This window comes from Haliotis asinina, chromosome 6 (genome assembly GCF_037392515.1).
Source record: "Haliotis asinina isolate JCU_RB_2024 chromosome 6, JCU_Hal_asi_v2, whole genome shotgun sequence".
In the NCBI taxonomy this organism is placed as follows: domain Eukaryota; kingdom Metazoa; phylum Mollusca; class Gastropoda; order Lepetellida; family Haliotidae; genus Haliotis; species Haliotis asinina.
This window is the reverse complement of record NC_090285.1, coordinates 3354986-3372647: the sequence shown is the minus strand read 5'-3', so window position 1 is coordinate 3372647 and position 17662 is coordinate 3354986. Positions and strand designations below refer to the sequence as shown.

The 17662-nt window shown below is 40.6% G+C and overlaps 1 protein-coding gene across 1 annotated transcript; it reads left to right on the top strand.

Moving 5' to 3' along the window:
- Nucleotides 1–7731: 7731 nt before the first annotated feature.
- LOC137286716 (uncharacterized) lies at nucleotides 7732–15773 on the top strand. Its single transcript, XM_067818698.1, has 6 exons — nucleotides 7732–7893; nucleotides 10598–10743; nucleotides 11630–11686; nucleotides 12037–12173; nucleotides 12773–12917; nucleotides 13591–15773. Exons 1-6 carry the CDS (start codon nucleotides 7830–7832, stop codon nucleotides 13753–13755), a joined length of 714 nt encoding a protein of 237 aa, XP_067674799.1. The 5' UTR covers nucleotides 7732–7829; the 3' UTR covers nucleotides 13756–15773.
- The last annotated feature ends 1889 nt before the right edge of the window (nucleotides 15774–17662 follow it).

Below are 17662 nucleotides of genomic sequence, written 5' to 3'. Positions count from 1 at the left end.
CTGGTGAGTGAGTGAATTTAGTTTTAAACTGCACTCTGCAATGTTTCAGCTACATGGCGGTTGTCTCTGTATAATCAAGTCTGGACCAGACAATCCAGTGATCAGCAGCATGAGATCCAATCCATTAGTCACTTCTTACAAGCAGAGTCGCCTTACATCTTAAAGGCTTTTATATACATAAACTTATATACACATCAGTACATACATCACTCATTACACGTTAGTTCCAACCAAGATTGGATACACAATCTGTGTACTCACAGACAACCACCAGATTGGTGAGACGGTGAGTTTCCTCTGCCGGTCCACCACGTGGTTTGCTGTGCGTGGTCCCTCGGTGTTTGGGTGGTTCCATGGGCTTCACGCACCAGCAAGGTCTGACGTCTGAACCTTCCTTATATCTATATCAAACCAACCTTCTGCACCTCTTCCAAACTGCTTGCGTATTGTGGAACATGCTGCCCTTCAGATATGCGTCTGGCGACAGTTTCAGAGTCAGTGAAGACCTGATCATTTCATCAGTCTTGGGGAGTGATCATATGTTGCTTGCTTCCTATTGGGCAGAGGTCCATAAACTAAGCGGCACATCTTATCTACGGCGAAAGCATGAGTAGTGTTTATTTGTGCAAAAATCTATAGTTCACTTAGAGTGATGTTACAACAATTTAGAACTAATGTCTATCTGTGTCATGGCGAACTGCTTTCAGCAGGCCAATTAGGTAAGTAATCCTCCAGCCTGCCGGCCATATCTCACAAGATTAAACAGTGTTTGCACAATCAAGCATAAACGTTAATCTTCTTAAACTGCTGGGTGAACGAGAAGACCCCGGTGGAAGTACTTTAAAAGTGTTACTCAGCTGATTAGAATTCCCATTTCTACTGCCTGTGGTGTCTGCGCCTTATCACGTGACAAGTAGTTTCATCGACGTCACATCTCTCATGTTTCCAGAAACGTTTATGGAGGATATTTCACACCAGTGACACACAGAACGCCCATACCATCTCCCCGTTTGATTTTACCGTTTTATTTGTTCCTTTGCATTTTTTTTCACGAGGCTAATTAACTTGCCTCAGGTGTGTTTGCAACAGGTGATCATGGTGGTACAGGTGGTATTTTTGCCAAGTCACAGGATGAAAAGCATTTTCATGGAAAACGAAAGTTATGGCTTTTTAACACATTAATTTCACCATTCTTTTGGAAAAATGAATTCTCCCTCTCATACATTCTGAAACAGATCAGCAAAGAAAAGATCAAACCAGTGCCCGATGGGAAGGCTGTGGTAATGACTGGTTAACCCAGTAATTGATTTGCCATTGGTGATTTGATACACCTAAAGCAATAGGTTCAGCACCCGCACATTACTGTTTCCTGACAACTGATTAAATGGCTGATAGTTGAGAATACATCATAAAGGCTTCATAGATAAAACTACAACACATTTCAATGTATGATGGATGCATCTTGTGGAGAACTGCAACACATTTCAATGTATGATAGATGCATCTTGTGGAGAACTGCAACACGTTTTCATTGCGTGATAGATGCAGCTTGTGGAGAAATGCATTATGTTTTCAATGTATGATAGATGCATCTTGTGCAGAACTGCAACACATTTCTTATATGGCAGATGCATCATGTGAAGAACTGCAACACATTTTCAATGTATGGTAGATGCATCGTGTGGAGAACTGCAACTTGTTTTCATTGCGTGATAGATGCATCATGTGGAGAAATGCAGTATGTTTCCAATGTATGATAGATGCATCTTGTGCATGAACAACAACAGATTTTCAATGTATGATATGTATCATGTGTAGAACTGCAACACGCTCTGTTTGTGTGATAGATGCATCTTGTGTACAACTGTAACACGTTTTCATGTATAGAAACCCATCAAGTTTTCAATCGATGACAAATAGATTTACTGTGCTGGTCATGGACAGGGTTCCCTGTGTATATCTACCCCAAGCTTTATTACCTAAGTCTAACATCGCCACCGTGTCAGTGATGAAAACATCGTTGCATCTCAAATATTCATATTTACACATAATTAATGGCGAAATTAAACATGTTCTCACCAAATAATCCGTGAAAGAATTCGTGATACAAAGATTAAAATGTTCTCAATGACTATGCTGTAAGTGCATTTTGACAAAAGGCTCCCTTGTGTATCAGAGGAGTGCGGTACGTGCGCTCTGATTAAATTACGATAAAAGCAATTTAGGCAATAAACTGCTGTTTGGTGCATTATCAGAATTTTGTTTTTTTTATTAAGTCTGTATGGTTTCAAATTACATGCGTGCATGCCCATTATAGAACCCAGGTACCGGCTGAGCAGGGGATGTTTGTTTAACTCAGGCCTGTTTAAGTTAGAACCATATCAAGTGAAGCAGACGACATCCACACGTGCCGGGTCGGCCATACTGCTTTGAACTGGTTTGTAATGGCGAGAGGCCTACATCATGTATGGTATTATCCACGATTGTGTCAGAAAATGACTCTACACACGGCATGAATAGAGATATGTGGTCTTGCATATTGCTGCTTCGTAGTCAGTGTATCTAGTCCCTGTCGTGGGCGACCAACTGTAGACCTCATCAGCTATGTGGAGCTACATCCCCTTCACAACTGTCGCACGTGCCTTTATTCCACATATATATGTTCATGTTTGCGTTGTAAGTATTTACATCAGAAATCTATTTCAACAATATTAGAAATCTTGAAAATCGTAGTGAGTGGGTGAGTTCAGTTTTACTCCGCACTCAGCAATATTCCAGCTATATGGCGGCTGTCTGTAAACAATCGAGTCTGGACCAGACACTCCAGTGATCAACAGCATGAGCATCGATGTATACAACTAAGATACAGTTACATTTATCAACCAAGCCTGGCTACCCCATTCGAGTGTCGTCTTTATGACCAGCGTCGGCTACTGAAGGTCATTTCTTTACTTGTCATTTTTAACACAGTAAATGGCATTATGACTTTCAGCCATGCATGCTTCACATGCTCATATTTATTACTTGAACTAGGCATGTACTAGGACTACACACTCTCCATATAGATTCACCACCTATAGTTTCTATAGTATACTATCTAATTCTAACCATACCATATTATTCCGGGACAATCCGACTGCGGGTATCTTCTTGGAGGTTAGGGAAAGGGGCGAATACTGAGGAATGAAGCCAAATAGCGAGGTTAGGGAAAGGGGCGAGTAGTGAGGAATAAGGCCGAATAGCGAGGTTAGGGAAAGGGGTGAGAGGTGACGACTGAATCGAATGACTTTGCGCGCTGTCATCGGTGGAGTGTTTCACGTCTAAGACTCGATTAGCTTACAAACAACATCGTGCAGGAGTTAGCTAGTTAGAAATGTATATTCATGATATTGTCACAACTGTACAACTGACTCTGTTTTTAGAAGAGCTTTCTACTGGATGTGGAAACGGTTCGGTCGTATTTGGGATTTGATGTTAGGATTTTATGAACGCTTCTCACAATTTCACAGTGGGCACCGATGTGGCCGCCCGGGTGGGTAGATGTCAACTTTATTCATGTTTACACGTTATATATGTTGACATCATGTTTGTGTGAATAATTAAAGTTTGTTTGCTGCTGACGTATTCCAATCATATATACGTTTTGTTGTAGAAGTGCGTGGTTTGGTATAGTATTCCAATCATACATACGTTTGTGCGGCCGAGTGCGTGGTTTGGTATAGTATTCCAATCATATATACGCTATGTTGCAGAAGTGCGTGGTTTGTTGTTGAAAACACCTCAAGTAGTATTACACCTCATTGTTTGGATACAGCTTTCGGGAATGGAAATTTCATCACGGAGTTCCATCCAGAGTTACGATAATAATCAGGGGTTCGAACACATAACCACTGTGCCATCGGTGTACTAAAGGGGTTACCAACATAGGAAGGACTTGTACCTTTAGGTGTTATTCTTGTGAAGTTCAGGTATTACGCTCAAGCTGTTGTTTTTCAACTTCTGTTTGAATAATGACCAATGCCCTAAAATATCATAACCAGAACGGATCCGGGATTCGAACTCGCGATGTCACGCATAATCAATGAAACTTTGTCGAAATTTTAGATCTAGATTACCATGAACGATGGAAGGAATGGAGATAAATAGGTATATTTTAATATTCCTTTCCAAACAGATATGAATTGTTTCATCGTCATTCTACAAGTTAGAAAGTCTATGATGAAGCCCACAGCACTACCGATAAAGCTTAGCTTGATAAAGTTTAAAATCATTGCACCAACACATCTCTCTATCACATACAAGAAGTTATCTATACAAGTGCGCCTCATTACAAATATAGATATTCTGTGGCTTGTCTGGTCCAGCCACGTGTATTTACATACAGCGGTACTGAAGGTGAGCAAACAAACAAACAACACAATTCAAGGCAATGTCATCACACATTTTCATACACACGTGACTGTATTTGTTGATGTTGGTTGTACTATACTATCGGGAAATGGAACAGGTCGGAAAAACAAATGTATTCTGAAATTAAACATTTCCATTTCCACGTATATCCCGCCAGGGGAGATAACCAAAACAGCTCTTCTCGTAAGCACAAAAACATGGTCAGAAAACGGAGTGAAAACAGGTGGGTGAGTCTACGCGCATTTATATGATTGCACAAAAGAATACAAATGAACCAATGGAAAGAAGGATTACAAAGCTAGACACACCTTTTTTCATAATTTGAGAAATGTGACGTCAAATGTTGACTTTGTGAAGGTAAAAACTTCCGAAGTGTAAAAAAACATATTTATGCAAAGCGCACATGTTTGTAAAAATTTTCATAGTTAGAAGAATCATCCAGCTTCAAATTCCATTAAGAATTGTATGTTTTGAACAACGTGTTGAAATAAAAATGGAAACGACCCCACCGTCTATACCGAAGTAACTTTCGCTTGCGATGAAGCAACCATCCTGGTTCCCGGGCCACCCATTAATGTTGAGAGGCCACTGAACAAGTATGCATACAGGGCCTGCCAGCTGAGATCGTAATTGTCAACAAGCGTTGATATATCATCTCTGGCGCGAAATAGGTGAGTGACAACATATTTGCGATATGATACATCTTGAACTAACGAACGAATATAAGCCATTTATTACCGCCGATCAATCCAGTTTTAACACATATTTGGTATAAGTAAACAGCGTGCACACTGATTGAGTAGACGTACGTTTTAAGTTTTTATGAAATTGACATGGTTATCAAAAATGAAATACTACTGACAGTGAGTGAATTAAAATGTGATTGACTGTTTGTATACACAAGTTGGTAGGGTTTGACAGTTGAGCAAGACGACATTTCATGTTGTAAATGTATCATCTCCGGTTTGGTCATGTGCTGACCAAATGAACAGAAGAAAGAGAAAGTCCCAGGCTACTTACGTTTTGCAGAATGACACAGATTGGTGGCTAGTGTTATATCAGATTCGCATGATTAACATGCAACCTGACCTGTATGTCGTCGTTAGGATATCTTTGAGGCATATATACCTGCTATGCACTTATAATTTGTGATAGAGTTGAAAGAACAAGACTAGGTACTCTTCCAAGGAATAACAATATTTCTTCATATATATTTCTTAAACTTTGCCAAAATGGATACATAAGCCCCCAGGATCATTGCAACTGAAACTGTATTTGCTAGAATGTATTGGCTAAGTATTTATGATCACATCCAAAACAGACCTCAACCCTGACCTCTAAATATCAGATATGGTGTCAATCCATCATGTATGAAATATTGTAAATGATAAAAGGGCTTAGCTGAGATTTGTTTGTTACTTGGGCCAAATTTAGTTTTCAGCCCAGTGATATATGTTTTATGGATTATGTTGCAGGAGAAAAATCTTTATTTATTCAATTTGCAGTGACACTACTCGTATGTTGTCTGTAGAAAGTTTATGTGGTTGCTCCTGTCTTAAGAAAGGAGCAAGAAGTCCTTATGGTTTACTTGGTTGTTACTTATTTTGACAAACTTTTGTTAACATCAAACTTGCCTTGTATACAGTTATTGTCTTTTTCTAGTCATTACTACATTACTACATGTCATATGTTTATAATGGTGTTGAAACAGCAGTCGGGTACTACTCCGTCAGTTACAAATCAAGTTCGCAGTTGTATGTGTTAGATATATTACTTTTGTTGCCAAAAATACAGACTTGGTGCCAATAAACAAGTACAATGCATACCAATATTTTTCAGAAGTGTAGAAATATTTTAAAAATTACCCCAGCAAGTATATGGCTGGAAAGAAATGAGGTAACATTTTGATAGTATGGGTGTTTGAATGCTAATAATTTTTAAAATAATTTTTATTGTCGAAAACAAAGTGTATTTTGATAAATTATCCCTTGCCCTAGCTCCACGTAAAATTTCATGTACAATTTTACAGATAGAACACTAGATATTCTTCTAAATACATTTACATATGTTTGTATCACAAAACGTATATTTTTATAAAAGCTGTAAAATATTCTTTTTTTTTTTAAAAAAAAGTTTACTGTCACCCTTTTGGGATAGAAAGGCCTGTTGTACCATGACAATGAATATGTATGCTTATTTTGATGATGTTTTACTCACCTTTAGACATTAATCATGAAAACATTGTATAAAAAAGCAAAAAAGCTTAGAAAATTATTGATATGGGGCTACTCCCACAAGGCCAAATTTCCTTACTGTATGTTGTAAATATGTGACTGCCATCACCAAAATGGATAGTCAGGATACCATTACAAAACAAAATACTAAAACATATTTTTCTAAAGTGCAGAAATGTTCCCAACCAAAAACATGGCTGAAAAAAAGTTCATTTTTTTCTCAGGGTCGGTGTCTTGTAAACTTTTTAATACATTTTTTAAATATGAAAATCAAAGTGTTTTGTTGTTATTGAAACTTCATTCTAGTAACACACCAAATTTTGTTGAAAATTTCCCATAAATAAAAAAAGACCGTTAGGTCATGATTCCACATTGCAAGTGCACGCCACATAGTTTGCATCTGAGCATATTTGTAGCACTCACGTGTGTGTTGAATGTGAGCAGTATACAATGATTGTTTAGCTGCCAGCTAATGAAAACTGTCCACCACTGTTGACGATCAGTAAATACACCTCTTGATGGCGCAAAAGGGAATTGTCCAGACACGTAATGATGACACAATGAATGACCAAATAATTATTTTCATGATGGGGGGAGCGGTAACTCGTCACTCTGAGAACCCGAGTTCGTATAACTCACTCACTCACAGACTCACTCACTCACAGTCTCACTCACTCACTCACTCACTCACTCACCACATCTACCCCTTACATGAAGCCATTGTTTCCTTACAAATATTTTAAGTCTCTCGCTGCTGTCTGTTATTATGCGAACATGATGTATACATATACCCGGTCCGGAATTTGATACAAATATCAGCTTCCCACGTCCTTGTCAAGACACGGACACTTGATACACAATCACGAGAATGTGGTGCGAACATTTTCGACAATATTTCCGGGAGTTTTAAGGTCGAAACAAGGAATTACAATAAAAATGTAAACGATATCCACGAATCCATAACCCAGAAATTAAAAATTATTTCCGGACTATATTCTGCAAACTTTTGTTGCCTACGGAAACTAGCGAGGGCTGACGATTGGTTCATGAGGAAGTATACATGATTACGGAAAGGGGCGAAAAGTAAAAACCTACAAGCATTTCATTCCGGTTTCAACTTCACCGTCAGGTTAGTTTGTCAGAAGGACGGCCCGGAGCGCCCCTCACACATCACAGTATTCTAACATGGCGACCAAACGCGGACAAAACGTTGCCAACGGAGTGATATCTGTAACTGTCATGGTTCTTGGTGAGTCCATAAAAACATAAATACATGTATCAGCATTCTTTGTTGTAAAAAAACCCCTTCCTCGTGAGCACTTGATGTTTGTCTCCCAACAAACGAGGCCGGATAGTGGTTGGATGTCATAAAAGAAGTAAGGAAATCTTCATGTGTTGTTGTACATACTGCATCTACTTCTTGTTTGAGATAGAAGTGAACTTAGGCAACCAGTTTGGTGATTAAAAACGTATGACGATAACCAGTGTATGAAATAAGCCAAACCCCAGCCAGACATCGTGACGGGTAACTTCAACATGGATTTAAACAGACTAGATAATCCAAAGAATATTAATGGAACATGCTGTCTAAAATTTTGACCAGACCATCAGGCTGGCTAGCTGTAAATTTCGACCGTCCATCAGAAATCTAGCGGTCGGACGAGCCTTGTTTCATAAACTGAGATAACACACATCAATGTACAGGTGTTAACTCTCCACAATGGTGTAGGTTGTAAAGTAAGTTTGGCGTTCCCTAATATCATGGAGCGTCTGGGGTATTGTGACTGTAATTAAGTAATCCATTTTAACAAAGTACCAAGAACATTAACTTCCTCATTAAATAGTTCATTTTCATATTAAAACGGGACGTTCGTTTTGGTTTTCATCCATACCATACTCTTTATAAAAGAACTACAAAAATAACACAGTGATGATAGGCATAAGGCAACCCAGCCGCACCTGAACTGGTGATGGGCCATACAAGCCGCTGTGAGGACAATCCAAACTCTCTCTGCTGCATAATATTTCTTCGTCTGAAAACACAATGAAATTCAGCTTTCATCAGAAATTTCTTATATGATAATGGACATATTCTTATCGCTATTTTCAGTATTATCGTAGAGTATTATATAACATTCTGTTATGGACAAATTGATTTCTCTTCAAAAATGGTGAGCGTGTTCCTCTGGATATGTTTGATATTTAACGCCTTGTATGCTATTTTATTAAATGCATGTATTAAAAAGAATGGAAAGTGACAGAAACTGCTGCTATCTCATTGCGTTTGTCCATCTATTAGCGGGACAAATATTTATTTACATCTGTTCTAGAAACTTATTTGATGACGTTACGCAAAACCAGTTTAATGAAGACTTTCATTTAGTCACCACTGTGGTGGGTATGTGACACGACATTTTCATCACATCAACGACTGCGGAAGTAGACTATATCGAGAGAAGTGTTATGACGTCATGATAAACGGAAATCATATCTGTGATCGAGATGAAAGTTTGTTTGGTGACATAACGAAACGTTCCGAGTACATTTGTTTTCATGGCCATGTCACTGGGCACTCGGGTTGATTCTGGCAAAATGACGGCTTGTTATCAGGGACCGTACATAACCTGTTGATGGAGGCTGGGAGGGTTACCCATTTTGTGCTGGAGGATGATGAGGTTTCATTAGCGTTTTACACATGTATTAGGTTGGGGGGCATCCATTTTGTAAGTAGCGATATTTCAGAAATATGCATAAATACTATGGGGAAGGTGACGTGTGTGTGTGCTTGCGTGCGTGCGAGCGCGCGTGTGATTAATGTTGAACATACTTTGTACGTAAATCCTAGAGAGGTGGGGGCGTCGTTCACCCCGATCATCATCACCCAGCTATGATGATGCTCTGGAGGCGTGACTAACTGTATCCTGGCTGCACAATTGGACTCAAAGAAGTTGTTTGTAAAATAAATCGTGTTCCCGATGTCGTAATCTCCGCACGTTAAAAGTCTTCTTAAATATGTAGAGGACATGGGAGAGTGGTGCCCAATGATGTCCTGGTGCTGGGGTCGTGAAGTTAGCACAATGAGACGTTCGGCTATTCCCCGAACAAAGAAAGAAAAAAAGATATTCCCCGAAAAATGAAAGAAAAAAGGCTATTTCACGAAAAATGCAAGAAAAAATCTGATGTCAGCGTGACTTCAGATTAGGCTTTGCAAAACTGACCTCCATTTTTTAACGGAAAGTTCCAGATTTCGTGGATATAATGACGCTTGTACATCCTTATCCTTTGTCACTTGTTGTTCCGATGTGGCTATAGAGTCCAGGTATTGTTCCAGTCTAAGTAAACTTATCATCAGAACTTTTCGTTACATTCCACCACTGAGTCTAACAAAACCTTATAGGAGGTCGTGTCAGGTAACCTTTGAGAATGACCAAATAGAACACAGCTTACCAAATTGCGAAAGTGGACATTCGCGCATACCTTTTAAACTTTTTATCTCGAAAACGTAGATACCCGAACGATTCCGAATGCTATTTAGCGTACGCTCGCTTCCAGGTGATGCACACGGCGCACGTTACAGCCATGACAACGGTGAGTAAACAGTCGCTGAAAATAGTGTTTTGGCAATATTCAAGGATATTTTCTTGCGAATATATTAGCTGATGGTAACTCCAAAGCGTATATACTGCAGGTCAAATAACTGTGTTACATGCGGATTTTTGTTTGTGGAGAGATCTGTGTCAGTGACTTGAATATTCTGAAAGTCCCTCCGATCCCTAAGTAGTAGCCGTTGGCCGATTGGTTAAATCTATTTAACCGTCTCGCGTTTGATTGGACGGTCATTGTCGCTCAAAGGTTACCTGACGCGACCTTCTACTAGGTTTTGTTAGACTCAGTGGTGGAGTGTAACGAAATACACTGAGGCTAAGTTTACTTAAACTCGGTATTGTTCTCAGGTGTCATCATCAGCGTCGTGTTGAGTGCACTCCATACAAAGCTCATCATGACCGCCGAGGCAGATTTCAACACCGCTTACACCTCCAACTATCGAAGGGTATTTGGGTTTGCGAAGCGGTCGTCGATATGGACCCTTGGCTTGTTTGTAAGTTATTATTAATATCATCTCGTTTGATGAAATGTAATCAAAAAGGCATCTGGACCTAGATGTTTGTTTGATCGAGGCTTAAGGCTCACTGATATGGTATATTACGTATCGTATGAATTACTCTCCTTTTTCATGATTTGATTTCGGGTTCAGACAAACACTCTAGGTGCCTAAATCAATCCCATTGACGATGCCATACGGTTCAAGGTTGCCATCCCCGCTCCACACCATGACACTGTCTCCATACCCAACGTACTGTCTTGACCTACCACCCGCCACAACGTCGACAACAACGGACATCTGTGAATCAGATGCAAAACTTTGTGTCAGAAACCTAGTCTGTGGAGACAGTGTACAGCCTGTCCCTGGTCCTCTGTTGAAACTCTTCTAAATCAGTTTCGTAGTGAAGTTTATTTCTTGTGTAATTTAGGCTGCCTGTCACACCGTGTTCTTGTTTCGAGGTACCCGTCAGACGCTTCTTGCCCCAACTTGGCTCATGGATCCGGACGTTGCTATCTAAATATATTAAACAGTAATTCAACATTCATCACCACAAACTGATGACGTTTCACTGTTGGATGACGTTGATGTTTAAATGATGTTTCGACATTTCAAGGATGGTTGTCATTTCCTGGAAGATTGCCTTTTTACGGTAGATTGACGATTCACTGAAGTCTGACGTTTCAAGGAACGAAGTCTCGGCAAACTGACGTTTCGAGGAAAGTTGACGTTTCACAGACGCTTAAGGTTTTTTAGAATATTATATTGACATTTAATAGAAGGCAGACGCTTCAGGGAAGTTTGGAGGTTGATGCATGGATGTTTCCTGAAAGGTTGACGACATTTTACCAGAATGACGTCTCACTGTTTTTTGCTGTTTCAGTATGTGCTCTCTGGCCTGACTGGTTTCATCTCCGCCTCCGTGAAACAAAAAGGAGCGGTGAGTTAACGACACGAATCTGCCCTATCACCGCAATCTTCTATGGCGGTATATGTTCTAATATTGGGCGATATAGCCAAATAACCATAATTTCACATATATTCTTTATATGTGTCCACGCAAAGTTGACTGATCTTATCTTCAACTTGCTTAGAAGTGAAATCTTCTGTCATTTACATTGCACAATGTCATAACTGTACATGTACGCCGACGGAATCCAGAATCCTCTATCACAGTGACACGTCGGTAATATATACCCGGATCAATGACCTCGGGACAATGAACGCTATTCTTTTTCTGTTCACACTGCTCTATATATCCTAGTATTTCCAGTGTTCTATACCCCCCAGTACATCGCTCACATGGCGTTCAGCATTATCTCCCTTGTCATGGGGATCTTCTTCCTGGTTGGACTCACTGCCACTCCTGGCTTCGTTACCATGGACACCAGCCAGTGCGCCTCCCTGGGAACCAAGTGCCATTGCCTGTAAGTCTTTTGTTATGTAACCGTTACAGACAATATGTGCGTTTGTTGGAACAAGAAAAGTGTCTTAATGAACTAAAACTACGATGTGATTCATTGAAGTTTAACCGGGCTATAACTTCTGAGAAATTGTGAAGCTAGGAACTGCCCATTATCTGGATGTGAGGAATATCATTCTTGGTGTGTAGGACTTGCTGTCATGCTTTAAAATAAAAAAAGGGACAAGAGAAAGTTTATTTGCAACTGAGGCCAATAGTGCGATGATACCAAAATCATCCCACAAGAAACTTTTCCTACGAAAATAATAAAAAGACACGTATCGTTTATCTAAGTATGCATGCATCAAATGATTAATAAGCAATTAACGATAGCAAACAAATCAAGTGATTCCACCTGTTTATTCATCCCGGTTGCACTGGGTAGTGCAAATGGTCTATCTGTTTACTGTTATTTGCATCAGCTTTATTTGGCCTTCAGAATGCTAGTATTAGGGACTCCGTAAGCTGTTGTCTGAATGATACGCGAACCACAACAATTAACACGAATAATTTTAGATAAGAATTACTGCCATCGAAAACTAAATCATACATGGGATCCAGCAGGAATTCGGAGCCAGCACCATTGACCTGTGACAACTTGCGCAGCATCTACACTATGAGTATCGTTCTCGCACTCGTCTTTGTCGTAGCATGGGTTCTCTCCCTTGTTGGCACTGTCCTCTCCGGCATCCTTAGCTGTAGACGCGGGGTAAGTGGCTTCATAACAATGTCCATACAGCATCACCAATAGTTATGAACATCGATCTACAGCCTGTGTCACCTCCATCTGATGATGGTAGAACTCTGTACCGTCCAAGAGGCATTGACAAGCCCGATATTATTGGCACCCTGTGCTAACTTCTTTGATTGGCGTTCTAGAAGTTGTGTACATGAAGGATGGGGACTATTTTATGTTTATACAGCTTTTTATTTTGTATAGCGACGTATGCTGCGACGTAGTGGGTTGTATGTCATCACACTGGGTCGGTGATCATGGTATTAACCACCGGGAGCATAAGCTACAGACCTGTTATCCACAGGTCGCTGTCAAACAGCTGGAGTACTGCTGACTGTGGCAGTTACAACACATTAAAATTATGTACCTCTTAATACCGGAAACTGATTGTTAACATGAGGTCACAGAGAGTAGCTGACACATGACACATAAGTTTGGTAAAACTGTCTTCAAAATCCCTTCTGCGCTGATGCGTTATACAGCCATGTTTTAGTCTCGATTTTCCTTTCGCCCTGATTGTTTCTGAGTTGGTCAACATTTCGTTATAAAAGTTCTAAAAGTCCGAGACCTATGTCACTTCATGACGTGATGTATACCTGCTGAATGTAACGAGAAAACTAAACCTGACTCAATACTTCCTTCACAGTCTGTGGGCATCATCATCCATAGGTCCCCAAACACTACCGCCACCATCGTCGGTGTGATGCCTAGGATAATACGGACAACGCCTACGGGGTCCGCTCCCCTCCAGGTGGAGTACCAGCCCCATGAGATGCACGACAAGGCCAGTCTGGTCGCCAACAGCATATAGAGCACCAGAGACAAGAGTTGGTGATTCTTCTGCTCTACAACTGATGGTTCTCGTCAGATGCTTCAGAATGATATATGTCGCCACAGCTTGCATGTCGGTAGTTCTTCACTAAACCCTGGGCCCCTTTACATGGATTCCGCATTAACCGCAACAGATTTTCATCAGACAAATTCATGTACGTCCTCGCTCAGTCTAACGGATCAATCCAAATAAGACGATAAGTGAGTCTTAATGCCGCTTTGAGCCATATTCCGTCAATACCCAGCACACCAGAAATTGGCTTCACATATTGCACTCATTGTTCTAAGTCGAACCCGTTCCTTCGGCGGGCGAACTCTTTAACCACTAGACTTCCCCACGGAGTTTACACCAGGCCGTAGTGTTCGGCTGGAGATAAGCGTAACATCCAGTCACGAGTTTGCGAGTTACCTTTCATGCAACAGAATATAGTCATTTGTTCTTTGACAGGCATTTTAGAAGTTGTGAAGACCCATGCTTATAAACTTCTTTATTGCATTAATTGAGTGCGACGTTTCCACGTAGGTTCTAACAAGCAATGAAGAAGTTGACTGTCCATGAACTTGGTTTTCCTTATATTCATTTGGGTGGAAAATGGTTTAATGTGCGCCTTCCTTCCATGTTTCTGGGCAGTTTACCACGATATTTCCTTTCAGCTGGGTAGAGCTTTCGTGAAAATCAAGGGCAGGTAATTTACGGACTGTGTAGTTTTATTGAAATACAAACCCATGGAGACTAGAGGGACAAATTACCAGATGTACTTGCTTTTCTCTTTCTGCTGATTCAACACCACGGGCAATTTGACACCCGAGAAGCCGTCATAAAATCTGCAACATCCTTACAAATGCTTCTTACGAGAGGACTCCGTAGCTCACTCGGTGGGAGTTTAAGAACGCTTCTGACGGTTTTAATTGTGAGACTGTGTTTAACCACCACCACCAACAACAACAACAAAAACAACATCGATGATGATGATGATGATACCAATGAAGTCTCCACGATAACTGAAGGTCAACCGCATGTAATGTATTCCATTTTGTCAGTCTGTGCAGAGAAAGGGACAACCTGGAAACGATGGAAACAGCACAGCAGCAAAAAAACCCAAAAAACAAACAAACAAACAAAAAAACTGCACGTGCTCCTCGAACCCCTGGCTTTCTCTACACTCCTCCCTCGTACCAAACAGTGAACTGTGTGAATACTTTAATGATAGATTCTCAAACAACCTCTTTTCATTTTTAGGACAAAAATACATTCTGCAAAAAACTCACAGAGTTGGTATGATGGGTTGATTATGATCAGCATTTCACTGAGTATGCTATGTTTAATAGTTTTCGAGGTAGATTGCAATTCATCGGTCCTGATTTGATCCAAACGGACAATAGGACGGTTTATATTTGAACGAATGCTCCGAAATGAGAAGCAACAGACGTTCAGATGTATATTTTTGGAAGCCATGTAGAAATATATTTTACGTGCGCTTAGTTCAATACTTATCAGCTCCGCGTATATATCCGCTCCCGTTACACCCGCATAACACACAACCTGAATGGAAATATGTTTTTCCTTTTATGTAAAGATGACGTTCTAAATGTGTTTTCACGTGCATTTAAAATTGCAGAGTATTAATGCTGAAGAGACCACATAAAAAGATAGCGGAAGAAAGCTGAAGTAAATGGGTGAAGTCGATTGAGATGTTAGGCGGACGTGGTGGAGACAATGACGACAATATGTTACTAGACTTCTGATTAGAGGGGAGAAACTTGTCCTGAGAATCTCTCCCCCGCCCCCCTCCCACACACACACACACACACACACACACACCTATCCTGAATCCGTCCCTGCATACACCCTGTACTCGCCTAATACTAACTGTGTACTGTAGCTGTGTTCAGTGCAATTTGATATATTTGATTCACGGTTCCTATTGCTTCAAGGCACTTTGGCTGCTTGTAATTCAGTGATGTCGTTTGAATAAACTCGCAATTGGTTTTATCAAACTCGGACACTTGTTTGTTGTCTACTTCGAATGATTTTCAATGGAACTGGGTGAATCATTGTGACGCCCTCTTCACGGTGTCGCTCAGACGAGTGTCTGTCACTGTATCAAGAAACAGTATTGATACTAACGGTGTACAGGCTAAGTGCGTGCGCGCGTGCGTGTGTGTGAGAGTGTGTGTGTGAGAGAGAGAGAGAGAGAGAATGAATCACCCCGATGATAATCATACAACAGGTACTGAGACTACGTGCCCTTGGCCGGTGTTCCACTGTCATCTAGACGCTGACCGGAGCTCCTACGTTTTAACACTGGCTGTCTTTAGTCAGAGTGCTTGTTTTGTGGTTGAGTCATGGTTTTATGAATTTTATATAGCTCGTATATATAGGTTGATACTTCAGTAGGTTAATAAATCAAAACTAGAACTACCATGAGTGCAGTTTATCGGCACTCGAGCAGCAAATACCGACAGAAATGGTACACAGTAAAAAAAGATACTTCACTCACAACACGTATTCCACCGCCGTAAAATAGACCCTCCATCTAACCGCCGTCTACTTTATAAAACGCAAAATAAGCATGCAAGTTAAACACATGGACATTACACCCTGTTGAAACGTAAACCAAGAAGATAATACACTCAGTCTAGGTCATACCCCAGTGTGGTCCATGGCGAGCGTATACAAGTACTGTCAAATACATATCCATGTTTTCATGCGACAGGTCATTGTGTACTTGTACACAGGTTTGGTTACGTCTATGTCGTTAATGGAATTAAAGACACAGAATTAAAGACACAGAATTAAAGACACATATGACGTGGATTGGCTCCTGGAGACACAACATAGAGGTAGTATGGCAACCAGGCCATCCCGCCGCCGTGGACTTGTAGGAACTTCAAGTACAAAAACAGCACTGGGTATTTGTGGGGTTTTTTTTTGCAGGACCAGAGACCATATAATATTATGACTCTCTGTATGGTAGTACTTTTGTTGTAGTGGTCGATAATAATCCACTCACATAGGTACTAAATACAACGCGCCTTCTTGCTACAGGACATCGCTGGTTTTTCAGCTTTGGTCAGGTACAACAGATCAACCACAGATCAGGAAAGGAGAACGTGGGTGCAGATACATTGCCCCAGTTGAAGTTGGTCACAGCAGATTCTATTTGTGCTGAATAATAACTGTAGACAGCATGTTAGAAAGTCTATATGTTCACACATGTGATAACGAGAGGGAAACAGTGCAACATGAATGACAAGGATTGGAACCATGTACAGACCAGAGATATTTGGAACCATGTACAGACCTTGTCGATCAACCATCATAGAGGGATTGGAAAACAAGATCAAACCGGTTAGAGGGTGATATATAAGGAACTCAGAGATGACAATTGTTAAAGAACTTCAGAATCCAGGAAAATGTAGTTTACTGCGTTGTCAACCAAGATGGACCTGAACACTAGCAACTTGTTCTCCTTTCACAGGTCTCGAGCTTCAGCACCTTGGTGTCTTCATGAAAATGTTGGACACCCAGACAGAGACAGAGCAATGTTGTCATCGGAAGAATTTACTTGGCCGGTATATGTTAAAGAACACTCCAGCAAGAACCACAGCAGATATATTCTGTAATAGTTTTGTGGTCCACTGATTTGCCAAAAGGATTCATTCAGAGAAAAAGAGGCCAGCTTTGTAGGCGAGGAAAACTGGCACGTTCTAAAGGTCAACATGTCCACCACAACACCTACCTGGAAAGGGATTGCACAAGTCGTCGGGCTTTTCTTGGGGAATCTTCGCCTTGCAACGCATTTGCAAGTTCTGCAGATGTCTTGTGCTGAAAGTGAGATTTAGGGACGCGTCTATTCCATCCATGCTCGATTAGCCGAGCTGGA

Bases quoted from the DNA above. Each gene is read 5' to 3' on its own strand.
- LOC137286716 (XM_067818698.1), top strand. From the start codon at position 7,830: ATGGCGACCAAACGCGGACAAAACGTTGCCAACGGAGTGATATCTGTA. The intron at 10,744-11,629 runs GTAAGTTATTAT...TTGCTGTTTCAG, and splicing joins TATGGACCCTTGGCTTGTTT to TATGTGCTCTCTGGCCTGAC. The intron at 12,174-12,772 runs GTAAGTCTTTTG...GGGATCCAGCAG, and splicing joins GGAACCAAGTGCCATTGCCT to GAATTCGGAGCCAGCACCAT.